General features: G+C 37.0%; 1 protein-coding gene across 3 annotated transcripts in view; it reads left to right on the forward strand.

Moving 5' to 3' along the window:
- Nucleotides 1-12,673, forward strand: part of LOC136033010 (uncharacterized) — a 53,096-nt gene that overhangs the window by 19,636 nt on the left and 20,787 nt on the right. For 2 of the 3 annotated variants that reach the window (XM_065713542.1, XM_065713544.1), the window contains exons 3-4: nucleotides 6,200-7,419; nucleotides 9,767-10,119. In XM_065713542.1, the coding sequence (XP_065569614.1) occupies nucleotides 6,200-7,419; nucleotides 9,767-10,119 (1,573 nt within the window). The remainder of the gene's footprint in view (nucleotides 1-6,199; nucleotides 7,420-9,766; nucleotides 10,120-12,673) is intronic. The other variant, XM_065713543.1, reaches the window with a different exon arrangement.

The raw sequence follows: 12,673 nt of genomic DNA on the forward strand, positions 1-12,673 counted from the left end.
TACATGATTGACATAACCAGAACGGATCCGCTCTCTTTGGGGTAGTTTTTTTTTTTTGGGGGGGGGGGGGGGTTGGTTGATTCTGAAAAATTAGAAAAAATGAGGTATTTTTAACTTACGAACGGGTGATCGGATCTCAATGAAATTTGATATTTAGAAGGATATCGGGTCTCAAAGCTCTTATATTAAATCCCGACCGGATCTGGTGACATTGGGGGGGGGGACCTAAAATCAAGGAAAACGCTTAGATTGGAGGGATCAGGATGAAACTTGGTAATTTATTTGACCAGGCATCCCACGCCATCTACCACAGATCTGATCCCAAGGATTTCTCCGAATCCTATATTTTGCCTATATTTGGGCCCGGGAAATCCTATAAAAATAGGACAGAGCCTATAATTTGAAACGGACTGACCTGTCCGAACCCTGTATTAAATTACTTGGTATGATAATACTTTCTAGATTGAGATATACTGTAGACAAAATTTTAGAAGAAGAACAGTGTTGTTCTGGGAAGATTAGAGGATGTGTCGACCCAATTTTACTCTTAGGTTAATAATTGAGAATTGCCCAAGTCATCAAACACCTTTAGTCTTCAGTTTTGTAGATTATGAGCAAGCGTTTGATCTAGGTGATAGAAGAGCTCTAGCAAAGGTGTTATCCTTGTATGGTATACCAGCTAAATACATTAAAGTGATCTGTGCTATATATGAGAATAACACCGCTGTGGTTAAGGTAGGAAACGAGGTTAGTAGCTGCTTTTGTATTAGATCAGGAGCTAAACAAGATTGTGTTCTATCTACATTTATATGGATCATTTTGATGGATGTGGTCTTAAAAAGTACAGGAAAGGCAATAGGAGAACACGGAATCAAATGGGGAAGGAAACTTTTCCTGAATTTAGATTATGCTGATGATTTAAGTATCCTATATGAAAACGTGAGCAAAATGATGGAACTTTCAGATGTTTTGTGAGTTCATGGTGCTAGAACAGGTTTGATAACTGATGTTAAGAAGTCGCTATGTCTAGGAATAAGTGAAGATGAAAAGGTGATGTTGGTTAGCGAGATCTATCAAATGGACAGCCTCACTTGCAGTAGCGCTGCCCAAGTTAAGAACAATATTGGTACAATATATATTTTTTTTTGGTCTTAGACCAGGGTACTTGGTATTGAAGGAGTTGCCGTAGAAACTTCGAAAAGGGCCCATTCAATTGGAAATTAAAAGGGCCAACGCCCTTTATAATAGTCAAAAGTGATTGGAGGGTAACCAACCCCCCTCCCACCATATCCCCAAACACATCCAATCAAAATTTTGAGATGGCCATTTTGTTCAACATAGTTTAAAGGTTTGAAAATTATGTGGTGGCAAACCCCCCACAGCCCTCAGAGCAAGTGTTGTAAGTTATACCCTGGGGGCATATAAGGTTTTTATAGAAAGTATTGTCCTAGGAACTTCCAAAAGGGCTCATTCGATTGGAAATTGAGAGGACTAGCGCCCTTTGAATAGTCAAAAGTGATCGAAGGGCAAATCCCCCCCCCCTCACGCCAATCATTTCCCCAAGCACTTTTGACCAAATTTTGATAGAACCATTTGGTTCAACTTAGTTGAAAGGTCTGGAAATCATGTCTTTGAGGATGACTACCTTCCCCCCCACAGCCCTCGGGGCAAGGGTTGCAAGTTATTTCCTGGGGACATATAAGGTTTCTATAGAAAGCGTGGTCATATAAATTTCGGAGAGGGTCATTGGAGTGATATAGGAAGGCAAACAGCCCGCTGTCCATCATTTCCCCAAACACTTCTTATCAAAATTTTGAGATAGCCAATTTGTTCAACGTAGCTGAAAGGTCCAGAAATTCTGTCTTTGAGGATGACAACCCACCACAGCCCTCAGGGTAGCGATTGTAAGTTATGGCCTGGGGGCATATATGGTTTGTATAGAAAGCGTGGTTATATAAACTTTGGAGGGGGTTATTGTATTGGTAATCAAAAGCTCTAGTGCCCTTTTTAAGTCAAACTGATCGGAGGGTAGCACCCCCCCCCCCTATACACACTTCGTATTGTCCAGAAATGTATCTAATAGAAATTTTGAGATAGGGAATTTATTAAAGATAGTCCAAACACTGTATAACAAGCTCTGGGGGTTCAAAGAAACCCCCAGGGCCTGGGGGAAAGGATTGTAAATTATACCCCGGGTGAATCTATTGTTTTCATGGAAGGGATGGTTGTATAAACTTCAGAGGATGCTCCTCTGATTTGAAGTATAACCCCTGTATCTCTGTATGATTTGAAGATCACCCACTGTATCTGTTAACATTCGGGAAAATGACTACCCATCTTCATAAAGAATTGGGGTATGGGATACTTTTATTTCCAAATGCCCAACTTTGCCATTTATTTTTCCCTTGTCTGCCTTTTTCTCCAGCATGGAGGGTAACTCCTCTTATTGTAACCTTCCGAGTAATTACGGAAAAGAATCAAAATATCCCTCCAGCAGTAATTCAAGTGGAATTCCCAAAAATTAGAATGATAAAGTTCCATGAGTTCCTGGAAATTTACACAGATGACCTCGTACAAGCAGGTAAAGCAGCTGCTGCTGCAGCCATCCTCCAGCTAAACCTCCACATTTCGAAACCGCTCCCCGATGGTTCCTCCGCCCTCACGGCTGAAATAGCTGCAATATACGAGGCTCTGAAGGTGGTCCACGCAAACTCTCCTCCTCCTCCCATGAAAAAGGCAGTTGTATTATCAGACTCCTAATCATCTCTACAAATTGTTAAGAAAATCCATTTACTGACAGCGTTATCCATCGGTTGCAATTGATAAAAGCCCTTGCCAATTAGGGGGTAGAACTAGCTCTCCAACATGTCCCTAGCCAACAGGGAAACGTGTTAATGAGGAGGTTGACAAACTGGCAAACCAAGAAATCCAGAGGTATTCTGAAATCGTCCAACCCTCTGTATCTATCACCCTTAGTGATGCACTGCAAGGTAGAAATTGCAAATTACTCCACTATAGGCCGTTGGAGCTCATATTTAAATGACTTGGCGTTTCTGATTATAAACAAAACTCCCAGCACTGATGATAATAGCTTAAGACAAAACCAAAGCAAATGCTTGTAATGGAACCATGGATTCCTTTCCTCTGCAATAATCGGTATATAAATGGGAATCTATTAAAAGTGAAAATTATATTTACATGAACAAAACAAAAGAAGGTAACCTTCTTTTGGTAACCTTCTTTTGTTTTGTTCATGTAAATATAATTTTCACTTTTCGCTTTGGTTTTGTCTAAGTTATTGCCATCAATTTTGGGAGTTTTGTTTATAATTTGAGTTGTTCTTATTTATTTATTGTTTATCTTTTTTTCGTGTGTTTAGTTATCGCGTTTTTTGTGTTGTTTAAAAAAAAAAATTGTTTCTTCTTTTTTGTCGTTTGTAATTTTTTTTTTCTGTTGAGAACGGCTCCCAGACGTGGGGCCGAAATGTTCAGAATATTGTTATTTTTTTAGTTAAAGTGCAGTTTTGTTTTTATATTTTATTTTTTGTTCACTGCTTTGTCGAAATTAAAACCCGTTTTCTCTTTGCTTAATTCTTCGTAAATGGAAAAGCAGTGTGGTCTAAGAAATTATTTACCCTTTAAACCTTCAAACTGGAAAATCTCATGAAGGAATTTTTCTACCAAAAAATGGATGGCATATTCTTTGATCAGCTCATCAAGAGCTATCGGCTGCCGTCGGAAAAAATATATCTGTCTTAGTTCAAAAGTTGACTTTTTTGCCGTAAGCCAATTTTCTAACGTCATCACTTAGAAAGTAGCAAAGGATAAACTCCAATTTCTTTAGCAATGAGAGAACTTTTAAAGTTTAGGAGGCACATCTGATACCATTTCTGTATCAGCCTATTTTTGGTTGCAGTGTGTACCTTACTACTGAAGTTGTCAACCCCTTTAAACTTTCAAACTGATACATCTCATGAAGGAATTTTTCTACCAAAAAATAGATGACATATATTTTGATCAGCTCATCAAGAGCTTTCGACTGTAGTCGAAAAAAAATCTATCGGTCTTAGTTCAAAAGTTGACTGTTTTGCCGTAGGCCAAGTTTCTAACGTCATCACTTAGAAAGTAGCAAAGGATAAACTCTAATTTCTTTAGCAATGAGAGAACTTTTAAAGTTTAAAAGGCACGTCTGATACCATTTCTCTACCGCAATCCCAAGTGCCAAAAACCGAATGATAGGCTCAGCTGAAATCACGAACAGAAATGGGTTCGTGATTTCACGAACCCATTTCGTGAATCACGTCTAACTCAGAGGTTGGACCCTTTACAACTTTCTAGGAATAAGCTGAAATCGAGGCGCTAAAAAAAAACCCACAAAAAACACGATAAAGCCAAAGTGTTGCTTTCGCAACACAAAAAACGAGTGAAGAACTTAGACATTTATACAAAAGTAACAAAAAGTGTAAACTACATAAAAAACAGTTTATTATAAGTTAGATTACTTACAAAGCTGTGTGACAATATGTGAGCTACTTACACCTCCCTTTTGGACTAAAGTCAAGATTGCTGACTAGCTTGTGGCAAAATGATTCAGAGGATGTATGAACTTAAAGTGGGAATTTTAATTTTTATCAAAGAAAATGAAATTGAGGACGCAAATATGTTTAGGGATTGTAATCTAATTATTAAACATACTTGTTTGGTGAATATTTTAGAAAAATTAAGCTTTTTGAACAAATTGACGTAAGGGCTAAAAATACATCTGTTGATTCAAAAAGATGTTGTGAAAGTATTCATAAAAAATGGAGCTATAGAAGGGGAATTTGGGAAAAATAAGTTTGACATGTATCCACTTTTAAATTTATCGCCCAAGATAACATAGAAGCGAACAAAAATCCATTTGTTGAACACTTGGATATTTTTTATAAATTCATTTCTCGAATTATTTTAATGATCTCAATTTTACAAAATATGTGTGGATACAGAATTCATTTATTGACAGAGGAGATTAGAAGTTTTAATCGCAAGTAATGAGAAACAAAACTTGATTAAATTAGCTTGTGATAATTCTATAGAATAAAATCTTCAGAATACAATTTTCATTCAATCTTGGCTAGGTATTAAGAGTGAATATAATATTTGGTCTAATAAAGCTTTGCATTCCTGCAGTTCGCAAAATTTCATTGAATATGTGATTGTTTGTTGCAGAAAAGGAGCTTCATATAGTCATCTCATCGTTGACGTCAACATTTAACAAACTTTGTGCTAGCTAGTACATGTCTAAAAGATATATTTTGTATTATTAAAAATTTCGTGTCTGTGTTATTCTAGAAAATGAAAGGGAGGCACCATTTGATAAAAATATTTTTAGGGGAAACCTTAAAACATATTTTTAAGCTAGCCATTTGTATCTAACTTGAGGGGACAGTGTGGGGAACAGGGAATTGGAATGTATTAAAAGATACAATTAAGATGTATTTGAATTAATTTTTTTTTTTTAAATCTGTCTATCTGGGAATGTATGGCTAAACTGTATTTTTACTTTTGTGGTTTTGGCATGTAATAGATATATACAACTTCCATTTTTGGCTGGTGTGAAGATGAAACATCAGCAGTAGCTGTGTGATGGAAACTAAATTAAATTGGCTTTATGTGCATGTATTGGGAATTTCTAGCATTGGCTGAGCAAGCTCAAAATAATTGAACACGTGGTGAGAGGGAAGGAAGAAGCTTTCAGGACAAAAAACTTTTATAAAGTGAATATTGTTAAGAGGCTGTTTTTATTTATTTATTTATTATTTTTTTTTATCTAAAATGATTTTCTTAGAGTCAAGATTGTGGATTTAAAAATATTTGGCTTCCTCTTAAAAGGCATAAAATTTGGATTCAATTGATACTGTGAGAGGGAAGGGGGATTTCGAGATGTTGTAATTCATAATAAAATGGCCCTTACTCGAGTGTTTAGTAGTTACCAGGATTATCTAATTTACCAAGACTTGGTGAGACATTAAGGGGTGATTTTAAACGGGGTTTGTAAATTATTAAGTTATGTAAGAAATTAAGCCCATAGAAATAATAGACTAAAATAAAAGGACTTAAGCTCATGCAGGAACTTGACCATATGTGTGTGAATGGGGCTGGTATAGTTTAAGCAGAATGCACTAAGACCACTTGTTAAATTTTGCTTTGTTTTCTTTTAGGATTTTAGACGTATTAACAAGAAATAAGAATATCAGCTGGAACTTTATGAACTGTGTTGACCCAGTAGGAGATGGTGCACAGGACTACTATGAAGTCATCAAAAAGCCAATGTGGTTCAAGAAAATCAGGGAAAATATCTACGCTAGAAAATATACTAGCCTTAAAGAGATAGTGATGGATATTCGTCTTGTGTTTAAGAACGCTTATTTCTATAACGGACCTACTAATCTAGTTAGTAGGCGTGCTCTTAAACTTGAAAATATGCTGGAAGAGCAGCTACAAACCTTGTCGGAAGATTTAAGGCAAACGTGCACTTTGGATGCCTGTTATGGAAACGATTTTTGTACTAAAGTAGATGAGACTGATGAAAAAGTGGCTGGATCCTACTTATTAAAATACGCTGTAAGTGAAAGAAGTCGTGCAGATGCAGAGAAAAGGCTTCTCGAAGAAAAAGAAGAAGAACTTAGAAAGCAGGTAGAAAATAACAGGCGTTGTCAGTGGGAAGACTGTATTAGTTACATAAAGATTAAAGAATTCTTAAGAACTTCTTGGGAGGTACCCCAAATAGGACAGTTTTTATTGCTAGCCAGTGGAGTTTTGAATTTTGCTCCCACTTCAATATTTGAACTAGAACATATGCTAATTTTACCCCAATCATCTCGCACTTTAAGGTTGTTAATGACTACGTTACTATCTAACCCTGTTGCAAGAGGAAAGCTTACCGAAAAACCGCCAATGCCCTACTCTTATTGGTCAATGAAATTATCTAGTAGATTATCAGATTGGTTTCGAATATTCACAAAAGAAAAACAAAATGCTTTGAAAATGGTACTGGACTATGGTTTGGATAAATCCTTGTGGGAGGAACTTGATTTTGAGAACCCTCTGGAAAAAAAAGAGTTTCATGAACTCCCTTTGAAACATCGTTGGGTTATACTAAAAGGGATATGTGACTATGTAGTGCATGCCCATAAAAGTGTCCAGGAAGTCATAATGCTCGGAGACACAGATTTGTCAAAACCCCATATACTTGGTGAAGATGAAAAAGGGTTTGAATATTTCTACTTTCCTCAAGTTACAGGCTGGGATGTTCGAATATACCGACAGAAGCAGAATGTGTATTATCCAGAAGATGACCCACTCTGGTTTCGCCTGTTACATGATCGCCGTCTTGAGATGGTAGAATTTGAAGCAAGGATAGAAGCAGCACATGTTAGAGGTAGGGGTATATTCGCTCTTTTTTTTTAGTTCTTTGCTAGACTGTGCCTAAAGAGGCGTTCGATTACCAGAGATGCATCCAATTACTAAACAGGCATTTAGAAGTAAATACACTAGTAGGTGTTTTTGCCATGTGTACACAAATGCTAGACTACTTTTTGCACTGTTGATTTGTATCAGACTTGTTTTAAGCTATTATTTTTTTTCAACTGGTAAAAACACTGCAACAAAGAAATATATAAACATATGGATTAAGTAGGTGAATAAAGAAGAATAACATTTAGAAATATGAATTCGGTTTTACAAAGCCAATTATAACCTAAAAATTTTCATTTTATAGCAAAAAAAGTGGTATGGGTTTAACTTTTGCAGTTTTTATGGAAACTGTAAGCCTACAGCTGGATTAATGATATGACATTTTGGAATGTTGTGCATAATCTCACCTGAGGCCAAAAAAGGAAGATTTTTGCTTATTTTGCTTAAAAACACTGAAGGTGACAACTCGTTTAGACATTGGTAAGTAAACACGGTAGCCTGAAATGGATCTGCTTTTATCCCGCTATCCCGGAAGATAAAAGCTGCTATCCCGCGCTTTTATCGTCCTAAAGCATGAAGACTGTGTTTTTTTTCCTTTGTAACATAATCACAAATCAAGCGAATAACCTTATTTTGTTGAATTTGCACATCTTTAAAATCTATATAAAACTGCTAGCCCATAAAACATAACCATAAGATATATAATTATTAATGATTGCATATTAAAAAAAGAAATATAACTTGGTTTGGCAAACACAGTTTGAGTCTTTATATAATGCCAAAGCCTCTAGTAACTCCGGAAGCAACTATATCACAATCGTGTTTCCAAGAGAAATTTTGATCAAGGTAAAACTATATATCCTTAAAAGATAAACCTGTTGTACGGAGATATCAGATAATACCACTAAGATCAGCTAGTTTTCTTGTCGTATTCTCTTTCATGTTGATGTTTAATTTCCTCAGACTTGAGAATAAGTGGAATTTACTTAAACATAATTAACTGTATAAACAAGGTCATCATCAACACATGAAGGCAAATTATCTTGCATTGTCATACACTAACGATGTTAAGTAAGTGCCAGGAGATAAAACTTCATCGTATCTACACAACTTAAAAACAAGGCCGGACCCAAAAACGAATCCTCAGGAGCACAAGACTTGATCAACAATAATGATGCACAATAATGAAACACAATAATGATGATTAATGTTTTACTTTCTGACTTCTGTTTTGAGTCAAATGCTTTTAAATTTATTTTCATTCTGGACTATTAAACCGTTTCTAATCAAATAATTTAAATTCTTTTTACCAAAAATCTGAGACCACCACAATTCGTATTCTGACCCTCCAACTTTCAACCTGAAAAAGCAAACTATGACGGGGATCACGACAGAGCAAACAACTACCCTATTCATCAAGAAACAGCAAAATATCAAGAAAACCTGTAGTTAGGTGACACTTTCATGACCATGGACATAATGATTGACTTAGTGGAATCTGGGCCGGCAGAATACACGAGCTTATCCTGAGAGGCTTCAGATTAATAAGCGGTGGTCATTAAGTTGACCAGTCTTAGTGGGTCAATACACTTGATTAAACAAGAATCATTAGCTGTATTCTAAATTAAAATCACACAAAAACACGGAAAAATATCAAACCATAGGGAAGGAAAAACAGTTTGTGAAAATGTGATAACAAGAGAAAATGAAAAAGAAAGCAAAAATATCAAGAAGCTAATTACATCAAGAAAAAAAATGATAGAAACTAAGCAAATACACCACAGGCTACCAATGAAGTAATACATATTAGCAATTCATCTAAATGACATACAAGCTACAAACACTATGCAGACACTATGACCACAAAGCAGGCCAATGGGCCCTCCAAGATTACGTCTCGTCGTCGAATTTAAGTAGAGCTTCTTTTTGTTTTTTAAAGAGAAAATTATTTTGTTATATTGCCTACTATTTCTAATTTTTTTTTTTTAGTGGGTTGGCAACTACGACATTCAATCAATTGTAAACATTGAACTTGACTAAGCAAGTTCTCAAATGTAACTTTTGACTGGTCAAGTCGTCAATGTGCACTTTTTTCTTGCAGAAGCTAATTCAGATAGTAGACTTAGTTTAGATTATCCACTTCATCCTATGAAACCAGTAGGACATGTCGATTTAGCGAGTGGGAAACCACTATAAGTGTTGATGTAACGTTTAACTATGAATTGAGAAATGAATCGATTTTTTCTACCGTTAACACAAATCTGATCTATTGCCTGCTTTAACTGTTGGTATTATCAATATTTTTCATTTAGCAGAAGAGAAAAGTCTCGAAGAGCTCCAAAGGAGCAAGAAGAAGAGACAAAACCGAATAGTTGAACCACCCACTAAGCGGCCAAAAGTAGAGACTTCACATGCAGAAGCTAGCAGAAAATCAAATAGGATCTCTAGGCAAGCGAGGTCCACGCGCTCTACCAAATCAAATTCCCCAGTTTCAAATGCGTTACCTCATAAAGAAGCAACAATGGTCTCTCCAAGAGTTTCGATGCGAATCAGAGACAAAGGCGGAAAAAAGCGAAGTTTCTACGGTTTTGAGGAAGAAGATGATGACGCCCTTCCTTTATCTGTGGTGCGGGAATCTGTTATTAAGGACAATGGTATCCAAGGAGTAAGTATTCTTCTAATTTGATTTGTATGCAAGGGTATCAATGTGGGGGGAGGAAGGGGAGGGTTTCCACTAGTCCGCTAGATTTTGGAAAATGCCTTTTTTGTATTTTATTATAAAAAATAAAAACAAAGCAAAATGCCTTAAAGTCTTCGTGGGTTGGTGCCACTTAATGTTTGTGTAATATTTCTGATGATACAGTTTCTTTTCCTCACCAGAGTAGTAGAAAGCAGGGAGGGTTTATGTTGGGTAAATTCTTAATATAGGTAAAGTGCAAATATTAATCATTATTTGAAGGTTATGCAACTGTAGTGAACACTGATTTTTGCCATTAATAAAATCTGTTAAAGCCAAATGTTAAATAGTAGTTTCATCGTAGAAAAAAAATCTAGGTAAAGCCTTGGAAAAATGCAGCTATTGTTTGAAGATCCTGGAGAAATATAATAGTTTCAGTAGATAAACAAGAGCTAAGAGCTCATATGGTATGAGCTCTAGCAAAATTCTAAGAATCAATAGATTGAATTAAAAAGAAAATCAGAGGCTTAATGCCGGTCGGGATTTAAAATAAAAGCTCTGAGTCACGGGGTCTTTCTAAATATCAAAATTTATTAAGATCTGATCACCCACTCGTAAGTTATAAATACCTCATTTTTCTAATTTTCCTCTCCCTTCAGCCTCCAGATGGTCGAATCGGGGAAAACGAATTTATCAAGTCAATTTGTGCAGCTCCCTGACACGCCTTACCAATTTTCATCGTCCTAGCACGTCCAGAAGCACCAAACTTGCCAAAGCACTGAACCCCACCCCCTAACTCTCCTAAAGAGGGCGGATCCAGTCCGGTTACGTCAATCAAGTATCTGCGACATTTGCTTATTCTACCCACCAAGTTTCATCCCAATTTCTCCACTCTAAGCGTTTTCCAAGATTTATGGATTTCCCCTCCAACTCCCCTCAATGTCAACAGATCTGGTCGAGATTTGAAATAAGAGATCTGTGACATAAGTTCCTTCTAAATATCAAATTTCATTAAGATCCGGTCACCCGTTCTTAAGTTAAAAATACCTAAATTTTTCTAATTTTTCCGAATTAACACCCCCCAGCTCACCCAAAGAGAACGGATCCGTTCCAATTACGTCAATCACGTATCCGTAACTTGTGCTTATTCTTCCCATCAAGTTTCATCCCGATCTCTCCACTCTAAGTGTTTTCCAAGATTTCCAGTTTTCAATATCTCTGATTCCCCCTTCCAACCCTCTATGTCCTTGGATCGGATTCGAATTGAAAATGGAGCATCTGAGCCATAAGATCCTTCATTATATCAAGTTTCGTTAAGATCCGATCACCCATTCGTAAGATAAAGATACCTCAATTTTCACGTTTTCCAAGAATTCTGGTTTCCCCCTCCTACTCCCCGCAATGTCACCAGATCTAGTCGAGATTTAAAATGAGAGCTCTAAATCACGAGACCCTTCTAAATATCAAATTTCATTAAGATCTGATCACCCGTTCGTAAGTTACAAATACCTCATTTTTTCTAATTTTTCCGTATTACTCCCCCCCCCACCTCCACCAAAGAGCAGATCTGGCCCGGTTATATCAGTCACGTATCTTGGACCGTCCCACCAATTTTCATCCTGATCTCTCCCTTTTAAGCGTTTTCCAAGATTTTCGGCCCCCCCCCCCCAATGACACTGGATTCGGTCGGGATTTAAGATAAGAGATATGTGTTACGAGGTCCTTCTAAATATGAAATTTTATTAAGGTCCGTTTTTTCCTTCGTAAGTTAAAAATACTTCATTTATCTAATTTTTCGGAATTAACCCCCCCCCCCCCCCAACTCCCTCAAAGATAGCGGATCCATTCATGTTATGTCAATCACGTACCTAGGACTTGTGCTCATTTTTCCCACCAAGTTGCATCCCCATCCTCCCACTCTAAGTGTTTTTTAAGATTTTAGGCCCCCCCCCCCGCAACTCCCCCCGATGTCACCGGATCCGGTCGGCATTTAAAATAAGAGCTCTGAGACACGATATCCTTCCAAACATCAAATTTCATTAATATCTGATCACTCCTTCGTAAGTTAAAAATACCTTATTTTTTCTAATTTTTCAGAACTAACCCTCCCTCCCCCAACTCCCCCAAAGAGAATGGATCCATTCTGTTTATGTCAATGACGTATCTAGGACTTGTGCTTAGTTTTCCCACCAAGTTTCATCCCGATCTCTCCACTCTAAGCGTTTTCCAAGATTTTAGGTTCTCCCCCCTCCCCAACTCCCCTCACACCGGATCTGGTCGGGATTTAAAATATGAGCTCCGAGGCACGATATCCTTCCAAACATCAAGTTTCATTGAGATACCATTACCCGTTCGTAAGTTAAAAATACCTCATTTTTTCTAATTTTTCCGATTTAACCGTCCCCCCACTCCCCACCCAGGTGGCTGAATCGGGGAAACGACAACTTCTACAGACTCATATACGCAGAACTAACACGTTCCTTCATTCTATTGTAACTTTACCTTATTTTCTAACCACAGATTTTGTTGTGCAACATTTTTG

The sequence above is a fragment of the Artemia franciscana genome, chromosome 11 (assembly GCF_032884065.1).
Source record: "Artemia franciscana chromosome 11, ASM3288406v1, whole genome shotgun sequence".
Taxonomy (NCBI): domain Eukaryota; kingdom Metazoa; phylum Arthropoda; class Branchiopoda; order Anostraca; family Artemiidae; genus Artemia; species Artemia franciscana.